Below are 19,347 nucleotides of genomic sequence, written 5' to 3' on the forward strand. Positions count from 1 at the left end.
AAGTCCTGTAAAATAGCCAAACGATCTTTGATATCAAAGCTTTTTTCCTTTACCACTGAAGTCTGACTGTCAAGGTCAGAGATTAACATCCTAGTTCCAAATAATAATTCGTACGGACTGAATCCCTTCAGAGAATTTCTTGGCAGGTTATTTAGACTACGTTGGACACTTATTAGATGTATGACTCACCCAGCTCCCGAACCTAATATCCTTTCCGTTATAGATTGCTTTATGCCTTGGTTTTTTCTTTACACCATCCCGTATCCCTCAGGAAGGAAGTGAGAAGATTCCCGCTGTGCTATGCTCATTTGGCCATGTTTCCCCTCAGGCTGGAGGGCTAGAGTGAAAACAATGGTCAGACGTAGCATGCTCTTAGCGTATATGCCATTTAGACTCGCAAATCTTTGTATAACAGTCCAGACGTCAGCCGAGGGCTGGTGATCTACATTATAAGTGGAAACTAGCCTGTATATGTTAATCGCAAGCCTTGCTTTTTACTGTTGATTTTTTCTGGAGTGAAACGACACGGTATTACACCGTTTCTCTCACCACTGCGATTCCTGTTGCAGTTGGGGCACTTTTTTACAAACATGGTGTGATGCAGGCTCATGCCTGGCCACCAGTACCTTGATTGTAATTCTTCCAGAGAATCTTTTAGTTTGAGGTGTCTGAGACCCTCGCCCATATGTGCGTCTGCGATTAACAAGTTTCTCCTGTCCATGTTTGGAATCACTCTATCCCCCACTCCAGGGATTCGAGCAAAAGGGACGGAGTTTGCATCGATTATGTATGTATAATTGAGTGGATAGTTGATCGGTAGCGCTGAGCAGTCACCTTTTGATGACGTTTTCACTGCCAGCACTGTTTCACTGTCAATATACTTCACTGTACGCTTTTTTCGACCTACGGAAGCCGATTTAGTTGCTACCGCTGTGGCTGTCTCAGCCAATGAATTCCCTGCAACGTGAACGCCATCACGCTGATGACTCAGAGTATGTATCACGTGAGTCTTTGGTAGTTCTTTCTGTAAAAGAACTACTTGTTCCCAGAGCATTTTATGCTTGATTGTGCCACCTTTCGCATCCTTGAAACCATTCTGAAGCCAGATCTGCAAGTATTCATTGTAAGATTGAACGCAATAATACGAATCGCACACTATGAGTGTGAGGAATTCTCGATCTGTATTTTCAAGCGCCATCTTGAACGCCAGTAGTTCAGCTCGCTGAGCTGTACAATCTCCTAGAGATTGTCTTTTAGTGATAGCTGGTTTAAATTTCCCTTCGTGCCAGCGACCTTTAACGATCGCGCACGCAGCACTGTAGGCTTGTTTACCCCCTACTGCGGGTTGTGCTGATCTGTCTGTGTATATTATACAGTCGTAATGTTCTAGAGGCAGAATTTCGGTCGGCGGAGGACATTCAAATTCATATTGGAGAAATTCTTGTGTTTTTAAGTTAGGATCAAATTTGTATACTACGTCTGTTGCAGCAAGAGAATTAGCCCATTGTATCCATCTCGGATGGAGCGCTTTAGCATTTGGAATGCTTGCCTTTGTTACCGCCTCTAGGGCTGGTATCGGTGTCACGATTATTATTCGTTTACCTTGTGCCAGGGCTCGTTCTTTTGCTATAGCTGTCTGTGTTGCAGTTAGAATTTTTTCCGTTGGGCTGAATTTCATTTCAGCCTTAGTGTACAAGTGTGACTTGAATGCAATTGGTACCTTTTCTCCCTCATTAGAGGTCAGGTATGTGAATCCGCATCTTCCTGGGATGACTCGAATCACAAGATTGCGTGTGTTATCACGTGTTTCTAATTTTGTTTTAATTAGCATGTCTGTTTGTAAGGATCTCAGAATTTGTGTGTGTATTTGAGTCCAATTGGTTCTTTTAAAATCTGATTTTATTAGATCATAAAGGGGTTTGACCCTTTCTGCGTAATTTGCAATGTATGTTCTTCCAAAATTTAGGAAGCCTAGAATTGACTGTAGGTTTTTTAGTGTTCTAGGTGCTTGGAGTTCGGCACATTTCTCTAGAAAATTGTCAGCTAGGCTTTTGCCTTCACTTGATAATTCATATCCTAAGAACAGGACTGTCAGATGGGCAATTCTGGATTTTTTAAAGTTGAATTTGTAACCCTCTGCTGCGAACCCAAGTATTATGGTGTTCACTCGCTTCAAGTGAGTCTCCAAGTCATCATCTGTTAAGTATATGTCGTCGACATACGATAATGCTTCGTCGTCATATGTTTGTAGTAATTCTGTTACTCTCGCTGAGAATACTCCCGGGCTGTTCTTGTACCCCTGGGCTAACCGACAGAATTGTTTTTGAGTGCCATTTATTGAGAATGCAGACAAATATCTGCTCTCTGGTGCTATGTTTTGACAAAAGAATCCATTAGAGATGTCTAATGTTGTTTTGTATTTTTTGCGCACTATGTTATTCATTAGTGCAGCACTATGCGAGTTTTGCACTGCAAAAGTTTTGCAACATGAGTTAAGGTGTCGGTAATCCAAAACTAGACGATATGAATTGTCTGGTTTGGAGACCGGAAACAAAGGGTTGTTCATTTGTGAGGTGCAAGTTTCAATCACCCCCTGGTATTCTAGCTGATCTAGGATTTCTTTTACCTGTTTTTTAGCTTCTTGCTTAATTGGGTACTGCCTCTGTGCAGTAGGTTGTGATTTTAACTGGATTTTGTGAGGAGGAGAGTCCTCATCCCATCCTACGTGATTTTTATATAAAGCAGGAGCTAGGGCTACTGCCCACTTTCTAGCAAGTGTGTATTTTTTATGAATTGGGATGTGATTTGAGAAGGCAGGCATAATTATTTCTTCGCCATGAGGGCAATCCCTGACAAACTCTGGTGGCCAGTCATTTTCAGCTAGAAGGATGTCATAGCCCTTGGAGAGATTATCCCAAAATAGTCCCCTTATTTTCTAGTCTTATCCCCCTCTATACGTAAAGTTATTTCATATATTTTGTGAGGTTTGCTAACTCTGGTGTCCGCAGTTTCCACTTGAAGATATTCATTCGTGTCCACTGTCTCCAGATGATTCATAAGGACTTTGCGAGCTATGCTCACTTCTGCAGCGCTGTCTAGCATTGTCTGAGCCCATTCTCCGTTTTTCAGTTGTGTCCTCAGTATTCTCGGCATTGTTAACTACCTTGATACTGGCTACCTTCTTTTTTGGAAATTGTAATTTCTTTTTTAACTGAGCAGGTTCCTTGTCTTTGGACTTGGCGTGCTCTTCTCTTTGTTCTGATCGTCCTCTTCTTTCCGATTTCTGCGAGGAAGTCTGAAAAGATTGAGAGGGACGTGTATCAATGTCTTGATATCTATCAGGCTTCTTTATATTATCCCTATTTCTAAGGTTATATCTTTTCCCAGAGGGGTCACTCTGGGGTGACCTGTGTCTTTGGTTCGGAGATTTTTCTCTTCGCCTAGGAGACCTTCCTCTGGACTGGAATTTCTTTTCTTTAGGATTGGATTGTTTGTTTCCATCCCAGCTCTTTTTTTGTGATGTTGAGTTATTATTAAAAAATATTTTTTCAGGACTTTCAATCAGTTGTGGTTTTACTGGTATTCCACCTAAACTATCTCTACCTAGTTCCTCATAGGATTTTTCTATGATTCTGGCAATTTCAGCTGGTTGGTCTGCTATATCTGTCTCTTTTAGCCTCTGGCGGATCGCCACGTTTGCTGCTTCTCCCTTTATGTTGGCTAATAATATAGCCGAGACCTGCTTGAAGTCTTTTAGTAATTTCATACCAAGAGTTAAAGCGGGTTCTGGACCATATTCGTCTTGAATTTGTTTTAGCACATCTGGTATTACCGAAATGGATGGAACACCGTGCGTTTTTGTGTAGATGGAAGCAAAGACTGTACCCCAAGTGTCACAGTCCTCAATGTGTGGTGCGATTCCCATTGGAAGACAGATAGTCAGAATCCTGTGTTTTTCTAACGGGGTCGTGTCTGGAAACACAGCCTCTATTTGGGTGATTTTTTGTGCTAACCAGAATGGTATTTGTTCCCGTTTAGCTGGTACTTTACCTAGGCAGGATTGTATGTTCTGTGGTGTAATTTTATTTGTGTTCCCCTGGTGAGGGGTCAGCTGTGGAATTTTAATTGCTGGTTGAATTGTTGAAGTCCGCATCACATATTGGACTAATTGTCTATGTATCTTTATTAATTGTTTTAGTTGTACTAAAAGATCTGCTGCCGGCATTCTTTCGAACTCTGGATGTGGTGTGTATCCGGCTAGGACCGGCCACGTTGCTCCTGGTCTACCTAAAGGACCGAGCCTGGTAATGTGATTGTGTTTTAGGGCGCCATTAAATAAGAGCAGGTGCTCTTGAAATTTAAGTGGTACTTCCACCTCCTCGAAAGGAGTATACTCTTCAGGAGGTTCCTCTGTTTTGTAATAGTGGAAGTACTTTGTTACAGCATTTGCTGCTGGAAAATGTATCCATGAATAGTATACCTCTGTCTGGCGATATTCGTGTGCCTCAATTACGAATATGACTGTACCACCTCTAGGTGTCAGTCCATTTTCTATAAGTTTTAAGGTTATAGATTTCCTTTTGATGACCGGGATGACTATTATATCCTGGTCTGCTTCTTGCAGTGCAGTATCAGCTGCTGCGAGTTCAGTTGCTAATCTAACTGCCTCTCTTTCATCATCAATGTCTACCATTTTACCGACAGGATGGTTACTTTGTTTGTTTGCAGATCAGGTTTCTTATGGAAACAAAGATTAGATGCACAATATTTTGGAACGGTTTATCCTTCAACGTTGACTAAACCAAGTACCATACATAGGAGTTTCCTCCTGCGAGGTTTGGCGGATATTACCTTTCACCCACTCCAGACGTCTTTGGAGTATTATGGGAAAAGGGGTCTGAGTGAGAAAGCACGACTGAGTTTCTCTAAATGTCTTACGTTAGTTTTATCGCCCTTCCAAACACGTTGGGCGCCATGTAGTGTAGTTCCTATTATCCCAATAGGCTCTGCGCATTGGAAATATACCTTCAATAGTATAGGCCTAGACCAGACGTTAACTAGGTCTACTACTGTCGATATTAGACTTAAAGTTTTGGGTTTGCCAGCTAGCTCAGAGTTCACTAGAAACTTTCTCGAATAGGCAAGGAGGAGTTGAACCTCCCTGGATAGACAAGAAGGGATTTAGTTTCTGACAACCATAGAACATGACAACTTTGCTCTCCCCTAATCAAGAGTGTATCTCGAGAGTCGTGTGAACAAAAGGCAATTTATTTTACTCAGTCAGTACGTGCATTCTTAGTCTCATCAGATTGTAGAGAAAAGGAAGAGACGGGCGTGTTCAATAAAAGATGTTATTTATTGATCAGTCTCTTTTCTCATACAAGAGAAATGGATCGATATTATTGCAATACTTATGGTTAAGTAAAGTGCATACATTAAAAGCAGAAGTATAAAATAATACTGTAAAAACATTGATATGGTTTCTAAGCCATATGAAGGTTTAAAATGAATAAGATATATTACATACACATATACATTTGACTACTCGTACTCAACTGGTGTTTCTAACTACGCCTACCCCGTGTACCTGACCTAAGTCTAATGCGTGGGCGGGAATAGAAAGTTACAGTTTAAGTTAAGTTTGTTTTGCCAAGTGACTGACTAAAGAATTCTCTGTGAGGGGTTATTCAGTTCTGTACCTGGAATCTAGGATGGATGAGGGATGGTATCTCTCGTCTCTGGCCTCGATATTCCAGGCTGCCTGCGAGGGCTACCCGGAAGCGCCAGAGCTGGATTTCTCGGCAGGAGAATAGACAGCTTCTCGTTCTCAGCACGTCAGGAAGGCGGGGCTGCGCCAGCGGGGTCTGCTCTGCTCTGGGCTTCGGCAAGTCTGGCTGCTCCGATCTCGTCACCACCGCGTGTGTTTGCATAGGGCAATATCGGTAATATTTATACCTTTAAGGTGCCGAGATTGACGTAAGGATGGACATAGATACGTCAATAAGGATGTCATACGACCAGGTCGTTAGCACATTCTTTTGCTGAAGTTCTCGGTGAAATCAAAACAATGGCCGCAGGGTTTTTCCCAGGTTGTCATAGGTTTGATTTGTTTTGAGAACTCCGTATGCCTTATCAGGGGCTGGAGGAATATCGCTTGTCTAATTAGATGGCAAGCGTTATGACCTAATCAGATAACACGTTCCTGTGCCGTAGTGTGGCTTTATCAGATAACGGTTCCTGCATCATGGGGGTTTTCTGCCTCATGGGATGGCTGCTAGTTAACTTGTTAGTTTGTTAACCAGAATAGGGTCAGGAATAGGGGGATCGATACAGAACCTATAGGAATACATCACACAACCTTATCATGTTGTCATGAAGAAGGCAGCAGGACTTTTGGGTTTGATTTTGCCTTCTGTCGAGTTTAAGTCGAACTTGTTAACAGAGGTCCTCCATTCTCCAAGCTCGTCGGTGGAACCTTTGCTACCATTTAATGACGCTTTAAAGGATCCCATCATGGAGGTTTGGAAGAAGCCCTTTTCTGCTCCTGCAGTTTCGAAAAGTGTGGCAAGGAGGTATAGAGTGGCTCCTGAGGATCCTGCTTTCTTATCTTCTCATCCTTCCCCTGAGAGTTTGGTAATTCAGGCCGCTTGCTCTAAAAAGTCTGTTGGGGCTTTTCCGCAAGTACCTGCCGACAAAGAGGCCAAGAAGCAGGATCAAGTGGCGAAAAAGGTTTTTCCTTCGGCCAGTATGGCTTTGAAGTCTTCTAACGCCACTTGCCTTATGGGAAGATACATTCATGCTCTTATGGACTCTATGCGTTCATTGGTCCCTAAGGTTCCTGAGGAAAGTAGAAAAGACTTTGAAGAAGCTTTGTCTGACTCTCAGGCGGCGGCTCGTCAGGTCATCCAAAGTGGACTTGATACTACGGATTCTGTGGCAAGGATCATGGTCACGGCGGTTGCCACGAGGCGTTCAGCCTGGTTAAAGTCTTCTGATTTTTCAACTGATGTGCAGTCTGCATTGTTGGATTTGCCCTTCGATGGTGTGGGGCTTTTTGGAAAGAAAGCAGACACGGCCTTGGAAAGATTCAAGGACAGCAGGGCAACTGCTAGGTCTCTTGGCCTTCAGGACAGGGGCGCAACGACCAGGAAATTTAGAGGATTTGGCCGCTCTTCCTTTCGGTCATATAGACAAGGCCAGCAGCAGCAGCAACAACAGCAGCAGCAGCAGAATACCTTATATAGGTCTTACAGAGGAAAGCAGAGGGCACGTCCTCGAGGGCGTCAAGCCTCCTCCTCCTCCACCTCTTCCAATCCCCCAGCCACAGAAAAGCAGCCCTAGATCCGCCATTCAGGATCATGTAGGCCCAGTGGGGGGTCGGCTTACCCACTTTCTACGAGATTGGGAATCGGTTACATCAGATCTTTGGGTTCTCAATCTCGTAGAAAATGGGTATGCCCTTCCCTTTCGGGAATTCCCTCCCAATTACCCTCCTTGCCAGGGGTATTGCTCAGAGGAACATCTGTTACTCCTTCAGGAGGAAGTCCAAACTCTATTGAGAAAAAGTGCGATAGAGGTGGTCCCAGAGCAGGAAAGGGGTCAGGGATGCTACTCCCGGTATTTCCTGATTCCCAAGAAGGATGGCAGGCTTCGTCCAATCCTAGATCTCAGGATCTTGAATTTTTATCTGAAGCAGGAGAAATTCAAGATGCTCACCCTTGCTCAGGTTCTTCAGGCTCTGCTGGAAGAAGACTGGATGGTGTCGCTCGACTTGCAGGATGCGTATTTTCATATTCCGATCCTGAAGTCGCACAGGAGGTATCTCCGTTTTACGGTGGGGTCGCAGCACTACCAGTTTGCGGTCCTTCCGTTTGGACTTACTACTGCACCTCGAGTTTTCACCAAGGTGATGGCAGTGGTGGCGGCGCATCTCAGAAGATCGGGGATTCCTGTATTCCCGTATCTGGACGACTGGCTGATCAAAGCGGAGTCGTCAGAGAGAGTGCTTCATCATCTGCAGGAGACAACACTGTTGTTGTTCAGGTTGGGTTTTTCGATAAACGTACCCAAGTCTCACCTGGTGCCCTCCCAGCGCAACCTGTTCATAGGTGCTGTACTGGACACGACTGTATGTCGTGCATGCCCTCCCCCTCAAAGGATTCGCGACATACAGGAGATGATTCCTTTATTCTTCAATGGAGCGGTTGTTCCAGTCCTGAAGGTCCTCCGCCTGCTCGGTCTGATGGCTTCTTGCATTCTGTTGGTCAGTCATGCACGCTGGCACATGAGGGCACTCCAGTGGTGCCTCCGCAGGCAGTGGTATCAACACAACGGAGATCTCAGGGAGTCGGTGAGGATCTCCAGAGAAGCTGCAGCGGATCTGTCTTGGTGGGGCGTGGAAGGCAATCTGTCTCAAAGAAAGCCTTTTCATCTGCCTCCATCAGTGGCCTCAGTGATAACGGATGCATCCACTCTCGGGTGGGGTGCTCATCTGGGGGATCTGGAGGTCAAGGGCCTTTGGTCTCCAGAGGAAAGGTTGCTTCACATCAACCTTTTAGAATTGCGGGCGATACGTTTGGCACTCAAGGCCTTCCTTCCTTCCCTTCGCGGTCGGTCAGTCCAAGTCCTGACGGACAACACGACTGCGATGTGGTACATCAACAAGCAGGGAGGAGTGGGGTCGCAGTGTCTCTGCAGAGAGGCTCTGCGTCTCTGGTCCTGGGTTCAGGACCATCAGATTTGTCTGATGGCAAATCATCTGGCCGGGGTGTTGAACGTTCGTGCAGACAGTCTCAGTCGGCAGTTCTCTGCCGACCACGAGTGGAGGCTTCACCCGGGGGTGGTTCACAACATCTTTCAGATGTGGGGGACTCCTCGGGTGGACCTGTTCGCCACTCGCGAGAATGCTCACTGCCTGTCATTCTGCAGTCTCCAGTATCCGATGCAAGGAGCCTTGGGGGATGCGTTTCAGTTGAGTTGGAGAGGTCAACTCCTTTACGCGTTTCCTCCCATACCCTTGATTCCTCGGGTTCTGAGGAAGATTCGGCAAGACAGGGCCCAAGTCATATTGGTCGCCCCGGATTGGCCAAGAAGGGTGTGGTATACAGATCTTCTCCACCTCTCCTCTCACCCGCCGCTCCGTCTCCCTCACAGGGCAGACCTCCTCTCCCAGATGGAGGGGCAGGTTCTACACCCCCACCTCCAGACATTGCACCTTCATGCCTGGAGATTGAGCGGGGCAACCTGATTTCCTTTTCCCTCCCATCTGACGTTGTGGATGTCATCTTGTCAGCCAGGCGTGACTCCACTAAGTCCATCTATTCTTATAGATGGGCGAAATTTGTCTCGTGGTGTGGGGAAAGGTCTATCGATCCTTTGAAGGCCCATTTGTCTCACGTTCTCCAGTTTGCCCTTCCTCTGGCTCAGCAGGGTCTTGCTGTTGCCACGGTGAAAGGGTATCTTTCTGCGCTGTCAGCTTTTCTCTGTTTGCCTGACCAGCCTTCTCTTTTTAAGTCACCTGTGGTTTTAAGGTTTTTAAAGGGACTTATAAATATGTTTCCTCCTGTCCCTTTTATTGTGCCTCAGTGGGACTTGAATCTGGTCTTGACCTTTTTGATGGGTGCTCCTTTCGAGCCTCTCCACAAATGTCCCTTGAGGCTTCTTACCCTTAAAACAGTCTTCCTCGTTGCAATAACCTCGGCAAGGAGGGTAAGTGAGCTTCAAGCTCTTTGTCACAAGCCCCCTTTCTTGTCCATACATGCTGATCGAATGGTTCTCAGGACCAGGGCTGCTTTTCTGCCTAAGGTGGTAACTCCCTTCCACCTAGGGCAGTCCATTACTTTACCTTCCTTCTATCCTCCCCCTCACCCTTCTAAGGAGGAAGAGAGACTGCACCGTCTGGACCCTAAGAGGGCGGTGTCCTTTTACTTGGACAGATCCAAGGACTTTCGTTTGGAAGACCAGCTCTTCGTTGGATTTGCTGGCTGCAAGAAAGGAAGAGCGGTCCATAAGAGAACTTTGTCGAGATGGATCGTCCTCTGCATAAAGATCTGCTACTCTTTGGCCGGTAAGGAACCACCAGAGGGTATAAGGGCTCATTCTACTAGAGCTAAGTCTTCTACCTCAGCATTGGCCAGAGGTGTGCCTGTAAAAGATATTTGTAGAGCGGCGACTTGGTCTTCCCTCCACACTTTCGCGAAGCATTACTGCTTAGACTCCGAAGCGAGGAGGGACGGTCACTTTGCGCGCTCTGTCCTGCAGGATTTCCTTTTCTAAAAGAGTGGACACCCTCCTCCGGGAGTGGGGACTGCTGTGGGACTCTATTCACAAGGTGAGGAATCCACACGGCAGATGTATCTATCAGAAGAACAAGTTACTTACCTTCGGTAACGCTTTTTCTGGTAGATACTATATCTGCCTGTGGATTCCTCACTGACCCACCCGCCTCCCCGTTGTCCACTCTTCTATGCCGGAGTTACTGTAATGTAATGTATATATATTTTGTTGTCAAGGAAATGTTCCAATTGCTTTCCTGCTTTTGCTTAACACTGTGTGTTTTGCCTTGATTATTGTGTACTATGTATACTTGTATATTTCTACTGTCATTGGTCCGTCCGTGTGCCTCGATGGCACGGAAAAAAGGGCGGAACTGATGTCATCACGCCGGCGTGGGCCTATTATAGGCGTCGGTGACGTCAGCAGAGTCGCGAGCGAGGTCGTGTCTCTATGACGTCAGGAGTCCACGTCGGCGCGAGGCTACGAAAAAAGAATTTCCGAATGTTGCTGACGCAAGGGGTATTCACAAGGTGAGGAATCCACAGGCAGATATAGTATCTACCAGAAAAAGCGTTACCGAAGGTAAGTAACTTGTTCATTACTTCGGCTTGGTATTCTCCCTTTTAAATATTTTACCTTTACGTGGATTCTTAACGAAATTGCCAGTTTTATATGTGACCTCTGTAACGGAGGTGTGCAAGACGTTTGAAGCATGTTTTGTTTGTTTGCCCTAATTCGACAATGGTAGATGCCAGAAAGCGGTATTTAAAATAATTCAAACAAGATGTAATAGTACAACCGTTCAGAGCTTGATTTCGCTTCTTAAGTCCATCTGAATGAATTTGTGTGTTATAATCAGTTTACATTTTTTTTTACTTTTTTAAAGTTGTACTAGAATGATCATTCATCAATTTTTAAATAACAAATGCATGTTTATCTTTTTTTTAAATGTGTTCTCAGTAGAGAACTAAATCAAATAAATAAACTTGAACCTTTAGCTGACTTCTGCAAAGCTGCTACTTGGTCCACTCCGGACACATTTACTAAGCACTACTGGGTAGCTGTCCTGGCTAGGCAACAAACTAGAGTTGGCACTCTCTTCCAGTCTTTTGCAACATCTTCAGACTAAGGCACTACTTTTGGGAGGACTGCTTTACAGTCTATGCACAACATGTGTATCTACAGCCACACATGCCATGAACGCAAAATGTTATTCAGTCTGGAGGCATCTGTCACATGTAGATTCACATGCTCCCACCCTCTTCCCTGATCCCCTAGAGTCTGTTGCAGATTTTATCTTCATCCTTTACTGGTTACCTTTACTGTATTTCTTTGCTCCATCTACATTTTAGCCGTCCGTGTGGATAAACAATCCAACTATGGAATAGATGCCCATGCGCATTACCTAAAATAAGAGGAGTCGCCACACCTCATGACTCAAAATGATTTCTTTGAACAAAAACAAATGCACATGTCCGAGCCCAACACCAGATGACAGGAGTATGCACATCATGTGAATCAACAGCACTGCATGCCACGAGCAGATGCTTACAGGGTAAGTAACATTTTCCTTTCAAAACTTGATTGACAGCACAATAATTATGCATTACCTGAACAAACGGGATAGAATGAGATCCAGACCTTGTCCCTGGAAACACAAACCACCTGGAAGTGGTTAAAAGCCCAAAATCTGAGCATAACCGCAGTCAACCTTCCTGGGGCGCAAAACGCTCAACCGGACTCTCAGCAGATGTATTCAACCATGTGAACTAGGAGCCATAATTGACTTTGTCCTACATGGCATTTTTGCAACTTGAATTTCTCTCATCTAGACATGATTGCAAACGCAGAAAATAAAAATCTGCTGACTTTGCCTCTGTATTTTACCAACCAGCAATGAAATGGAATGCCCTGTGTATTGACTGGTCCAGCAAATGTATCTATGCTTTTCTGTCGATTCCCCCGTGATCTCCGCAGTTCTCATTAAACTGTCTTACTCAGTAGCCAGAATGATTGTCATTGCTCCATAGTGACCCCAGCTGTGTGTCAAACTGCCATGCAGGTGCTTGCAGTGCAGATGGAGCGTTATGAACAAGTTTGTGAGCCAGATGCTGCACCCTAACACTACCATCGTTAAGTTTAGTAACCTGTCTTCTGATTCCATGTGATATGGCCATTTGAACTTCCCACAGGATTGTATAAACTTAGGGAAACAAAACACTAGACCTTCTTGTTCTTTTAAAGGGAAGGGATTCTGCATATTCTGTAGAATAATGAACCTACTACCTGTCAAGATGAAGCTTTACTACTGAAATTCTTCATTTGGGCAGATCAGTTTTAAAATTGATTCCATTAAAGTCCACCTGACAGCCAGTGCTACCTGCAGTGAATGTCCTTTGTAAACCTCTTTGTCAAGATGTCAGTTATTAGGGACTACCAGGAGGTGCACTAGGAAAGTGTTTTTCCTCAATTCTGAGATCTTCCACTCCATGGGAGTTAATATTGTCCTTTCAGTGTTATTGGGCTCTCCCTTCAAACCTATCCTTAAGGCCTCCTTACACCACCTTTCCTGGAAGTTGATTTCCTTTTGGCTATAACCTCTACACACTGGGTTAGCAGTATCCTATGTTCCCAGGAACCATATACAGCTTTCCGTAGTAATATGGTTATAATGAGGACTCATTCTAAATTCCTCCGTAACGTAGTTTCTGATTTTTATGTAAGCCAAACTGTTACCTTATCAAATTTCTTTCAAAACCCCTCTTCTCCAAAAGAGAAATTTCTGTATACTCTTGAATCGAGGTGTCCTGAAATTTTATGTAGACAAAACTAAGGATATCAGAAAATCCAAACAGTTGTTTTATTATGAAATAGAATTTGTCAAGTGCGCTATGCCTGAAGGCGTCAAAGCGATGAGCCCAGTAAGAAGAGCATTTACTGAGACCAGCGCCCAACAATCACGGAAGGGAAAGCACCCATGTTTTTAGTTGCTTGCGGGAAATCACAAAGGAGTCCAACCTCGCAGTGTGTGCCGGGAAGATGTTCCATAATTTAGCTGCCACATCTGAGCATGAGCGGCCACCGCACCTGCCTTTACGGAATCTGGGAATGGTCACCTTCCTAAGAGAAGATAATCTCAGTTGTCTCCTAGGGGCATACCAATGGAATAATGTTCACAGGGACAAGGGCCCTTGATAGTGAAAAGCCAAGTATACCATGCAGAGCACTTTGTCGTTATGTTCTTGACTGGCAGCATCGGCAGGGCACGAACACCCTCCCGCACTGAGAGGTGTTTTGGTACATTCAATACCAGTCGTACTGATGCATTCCGAATAACCTGCCATCTGTTCAGTGAGGACTTCTTTATGTTCATATATAGGGCGTTACAGTAGTCTAGGATCAGCCAAACTTCTTTTGTCACATAAAATGTCCTGGCCTTTTTGAAGTAAGGTGAAGATGTGACACAGAAATGTATACTTTGGAAGAAGTCTGCATGTGGACGAGACTATTCAATGCTTATGATTTCAATGGAGATTCCCCTAAACAACTAGGATTACAGGTAGGAAGCCATTCATTTTTTTTAAAATCTGATATGATGTAATGTAAGAAGGATGCAAAATAGAAATGTAAAAATAGAAGGGGAAAAAGAGAATTTCTATTGGGCAAAATGCTGTATTCACCAGGATCCCACCTCAAAACAAATAGCTTTGCTAGTCTTTGACAAGTTACATGAACTATTTGCCCTGTCAAATAGGAAATAATGAAATTACCAAACCATTGGTTATTTGTATTTGAATTCTTGACAATGGAATGAAAGAATTAGAGGACCAGTATTTTTATGAGATATTTTTAATTCATGATTTCTTTAAATCTCCTATTTATTTCCTTCTAGTCTAGCTACTCAAGAAGCATTCTTACGTCAATGCTCTTGGACAGCAATAATAATTCCAGAGCAGAAGCTGGTCCTAGAAGGGATGCACCAGACAGCACGGGAGACAGACCTACTCATCAAGGAAACTCATTTAGTGGAAAGCCAGCATGGATGTCCATGACTCCAATGACACCCCGTCATTCTGCAGAGGGTAGCAGTGGTGGCAAAGAAGATGATCCCAATGAGGATTGGTGTGCTGTTTGCCAGAATGGAGGGGAGCTTCTTTGTTGCGACAAGTGCCCCAAAGTTTTCCACCTATCATGCCATGTTCCAACTCTGATGAACTTTCCAAGGTAATTGCACTTCTAGCCCCAATGTATGTCACATAGGTTAACTGACACTGAAGAGTTCTATTATCTTAAATAAGGTTCACTTGGTGGCTCCTTGCCTATAGATAGAATGCCTCAAATCCCCTTCATTATTTTGGTGCTAAATGATAATTTGAAGTGTCTTCAAGTATAACATCTTGCCAAAAGGTAACATCCATTAATGCCATCATTTAAGCCAATACTGTTTGCAGAGCTCCACCATCCTTTACCCTTAAACATTAGTATTACATTTATATCTGGTTCTATTGCTTGATAACTTTTCCCCATTTTTAGGTCTCGCCTAGGTAACGCTTGCGCTGTCTCTTCGAGACCTGCTGTTTTCAGGATAGTACATGAAGCTCCACCCACTTTCCGCCAATCTTTTTAATTGGCTCCTATCCCTGTCCTTTGTAAATCGTGGCTTTTCATTCGTCAGTAGGCTTATTAGTCCCTCCTTAGTACCACCTTTTCTATTCTTGTAACCTCTCATGAGGACATCCCCTGTTACATGTGTTGATACTTGGTAGGCTTGAATTAAAGCATCCAAGCACTATCTTCTTACATAGCTTGTCCCTGCCTTCTGCGGGCAGGACACGCTCTTCCTCAATGTTTTTTTTTTTCCTTTCATTTATTCAGTGCATGCCGCGTTAAGAATAATGGTGACTGCGCTTTTCTTTTGTTATTTGCTGGCCGAGCAGGGCTGCATGCCTTTCTTTTGATATGTATCTATTTATTTATTTTACTTGGCGGCACCCACACTTTATATTTAAACATCATGACTAAAGCTCGAGTGCCACGATTGCTTTAAAAGGAAACAAATCTAGGAAAACTATTTAAAAAAAAAAATCAGTTTGTTTACTTTTAAAGCCATCATGGCACCCGTGCTTTAGCTTAAGATGTTCAAAGATAAAGCATGGGTGCCGCGATTTTAACAAAAGTAAATCAATAGAAAGAAAAAAAGCGTTCAGCCGCCATTTTTTTTCTATTTATTTACTTTTCTTACAATCGTGGCATCCATGCTTTAGCTTGCAACATTGTAAGCTAAAACGCGGGTGTCGCGGTTGCTTCAAAAGTAAAGAAATAGAAAAACGTTTTTTTCTATTTCTTTACTTTGGAAGCTATCGCGGCAACCGTGCTAAAGCGCGGGTGTCGCGATTACTTAAAAATTAAAGTAATAGAAAATCTTTTTTTTCTATTTCTTTACTTTGGAAGCTAAAGCGGCACCCGCGCTTTAGCTTACAGTTTTGCAAGCTAAAGTGGTGGGGCCACAAAGGTTTTGCATTTGAGACAGTTTGAACTATTGGCATTGTAAAGGAATTGATTGTCATTTAAAATGCTGATCGCTCCAGCTCTCGCAAATGCGAGAACTATTACTTTATAAATGCTTGTATTACACTCGACCAGCTATGCAGGGTTTCGACTATGTGCAATGTAAAATACTTGGACTCTTAACTTTTATACGGTAGGAGTTGCCGAAATAATAGTTATTTGACTCTTATTCTACCTGTTCTAAGGCTTTATCCTCAATCATATGTTTACAAAGAGGTGGGCTCCTGCCATTGGTCTCATTGTGCCTGCTGACTGTCTTCCCCTCCTTCCCCGTGTAATTTTTTTTTTTTAATATGGTGATAACTAGACCAGAAGTTATCCGAGCGCTTTACATAAGTATCAGTTACTTTACAGACGTACTCGTTAATTTTTGTTAGACACAGCGTTAAGTGATTTGCCCAAATCACAGAATGTTGAGCGTCCCTGCCGAGACTCAAACCTGGTTGTCGAGCTCCGAGGTAATCCGCCCTAGCCTTTAGGCCACGTTCTCTCCTATATTCCTCTGAGGTTGCATCAGGGGAACTGTAGCGTTTTCCCAGAACTGTAAAATAAATACATTGAAATTCACACGTTATTCGTATAAACGCCATCCCGTCACACACAGGGTGCAGGGCTTCATACATTGTGAGGAATTCACCCTAAAATGGTACAGTTACGTTGCCCCAGTATTGGAACTTTCATAGATTCCCATGCTTTTGTATCATTCCCCGTCGTCGGAATGGGAGTCTCGGTAATAAAAAATACCATAGTAGTAGGTACAAAAGAGAAAGGAAAGGCCTAGGCCTCATTCCCTTTTGTAACATATCAGCCTCTTTTTGTAAAAGAGACCAAATTTTAGGCATCAGCCAATCAGAAGAGCCTCACCCCTGGAACCTTCCTGAAGGAACCTCAGAGCCTCAGATTTTCTACCGCACGTTGTGCTAGGTAGTCTCCATTGAGCTCTGCTCTATTTTCAACACTTCCAAGTAGATTTCTACAGTTTTTTCTTTAGGATTTCTTCAGTTTTACTTCAGAAATCTCTCCTTTTCATCAGGATGTCTGAAGTTGAGAAAAAGAAAGCCCTTTTCAAGCCCTGTTCCACCTGTGGAAAGAAAAGGCTGTTTGTGGAGGACAAACACAAAGATTGCATTTACTGCCTTTATCCGTATCACAAGGCAGAGGACTGCAAAATTTGCCGCACTCTCTCCACCAAGACCTTGAGAGATCGTGCTGGAAGACTGCTTACATGGCTACAGAGGCAGAAGGAAAGGAAACATGGAGTTTCCAGTGATGAGGAGGAATCGTCTTCATTTGCTTCCTCAAAAAGGTCAGTGAAAAGGGGTAGAGGTTCCCCATCTTCCTCTGTTGGGCGCCCCTCGAAGGCTTAAAAAAAGACCCCCAGAGAGTCTGATAGCCGGGGTTCAGGAAGTTCCCCCCACCGCAGTGGGAAGGATAAGGCAGAACTGGTTTCGCCTCCTAAGGGTGAGAAGACAGACCCAGCCTTCAAAAAACTCTCCTCACATTCTTCAGAGAGGAGTTCTAAGTCCTCTACGACGAAAACATCGTCGACGGTGGGTCCGTCGACGAAGAAAATGAAGCCCAAAATCCAATTGGTCCCGTCGACGGGCTCGTCGTCTGGAGAATCGTCGACGAAAGCTTCGTTGTCGTCGTCGAAGAAGGTATCGTCGACGGGAGATGTGCCGACGACATCGTCGACGAAGACGTCGTCGACGGCTTCATTAACATCGTCGACGAGGAAACCATCGTCGACGGCAGTGATGACGGTGGTGTCGTCGACGAGTGCATCGACGACGACAACAATATCTACAACGTCGGCGGGCTCGTCGACGGTGGTGTCGACGACGACATCTGTAATTCCAATATCGTCGGCGAGGATATCTCCGGCGTCGACGGAACCATCGACGATACTGGCTACGGAGAGACGAGTGACGGTTTCTTTAACGAGAATCACTCCTGAGATGACATCCCCGAGAAGGGTGACCCTTTTACCGCCAACTTTGTTGTTGGACCAGGGAGAATCTGAGGAAGACGGACAGGATGCTTATGACTATGCCAATAGCCCGTCTCAGCTACTAATCAAGAGTCAAGAGACAGATTCAGAGGGGGCATATGACCAAGGGGAAGGAGAATATCATCAAATGGCCCACTCTAAGGGCTATGTGCCACAAGACATGACTTCGGTTCCTACAACATTCCTGCATGACCTCCACAAGATGTTGCAGGACTATAAGTCAAAAGCAGAAAGACCAACACCACGTAGGTCTGCTACTTCGACACCAGTGAGGAACCCCTCATCTGTAGTCACTCCGGTACTTCCGATACAGACGCCACCTCAACCTCAGCGGCCGGTGACTCAAGCTCCGTCAGAGCCAGCCGATTACCCGGATGGGGATGGTGATGATGATGAATCATCCAATGATAACCAAGAGTCGGATCATGATGGGGATGAATATGATGACTACATCATCCCAGACCAAGCTTCGCCTCATCAAGACTTGGTAGATTCACCTCCTGCTGACATCGGCAGTTTTCACCAGCTGATGGAACGTGCAGCTGGGAGATTTAAACTGGTAATTCCCGCTCAAATCACAGACTGTTTCTTATATGATTTCAAAGAAACACACCGCAAGACAACAAGGTCGATTCCAATTGTGGATCATTTGTGGGAGGAAGGTTTGAAAGCTATGAAAAACCCAGCGTCTAGATAAAAAGTATAAAGCACCAGATGATGGACCTGCAGCGCTAACGGGCCATCCAAAACCTGACTCTCATCTCACAGGCAGCACAGAGGAAGTCGCGGAACCCCTCTGCTCCCTTAACGGCCCCTCCTGACAAGGATGGACGACGACTGGATAACACGGGCAAGCGGTTTTCATCGATGGCTAGCCTGCTAATACGTGCCGCCAATGCTTTGGCGATATTAGGACGATATGATCGCCAATTATGGTGTGATGTAGCTCCATATCTGGAACAGCTTCCACCGGGGTCAGTGGCGGAAGCAAAGAAGACTTTACAAGAGGGTGAGGCGGTCTCTATGGAAATTATAGACTGTGCCATGGACATTGCCACGACGTCCTTTCGGGCGTTGGCAGGAGCGGCAGTGTTAAGACGCCAAGGGTGGCTGAAGGCGACTTGGTTTAGACCGGAAGTTCAGAACAAGGTCCTTGATCTGCCCTTCGATGGCGAGACCCTATTCGGGAAATTAATAGATGATACTCTTCAGGAGATCAAAAAGGACACAGAAACAGCCAGGTCGCTAGGTACTCTCCAGTATCGCAAATCTCCCTTCAGAGGTTCGAGAGGCAGAGGAGGTGGTTATAGAGGTTCATACCAACAACAGCAGCAACGCTATTCTTCAAACAGCTCAGGATACCAGCAAAACCGCCAGTCATACCAGCAAAGGCAGGGCCAATCTTCGGGTTACTCGAGGCCTTACAACAAGGGCAAGCAGGCTGCCCGTGGACGAGACACGTCCAAGCGCCAATAGCGGCCTCCTGGCTCTGC

The 19,347-nt window shown here is 44.8% G+C and overlaps 1 protein-coding gene across 1 annotated transcript in view; it reads left to right on the forward strand.

Moving 5' to 3' along the window:
• Positions 1 to 19,347, forward strand: part of TRIM24 (tripartite motif containing 24) — a 1,142,914-nt gene that overhangs the window by 808,630 nt on the left and 314,937 nt on the right. The window contains exon 14 of the mRNA XM_078672569.1: positions 14,168 to 14,499. Within this exon, the coding sequence (XP_078528695.1) occupies positions 14,168 to 14,499 (332 nt within the window). The remainder of the gene's footprint in view (positions 1 to 14,167; positions 14,500 to 19,347) is intronic.

This window comes from Lissotriton helveticus, chromosome 1_1 (genome assembly GCF_964261635.1).
Source record: "Lissotriton helveticus chromosome 1_1, aLisHel1.1, whole genome shotgun sequence".
Taxonomy (NCBI): Eukaryota; Metazoa; Chordata; class Amphibia; order Caudata; family Salamandridae; genus Lissotriton; species Lissotriton helveticus.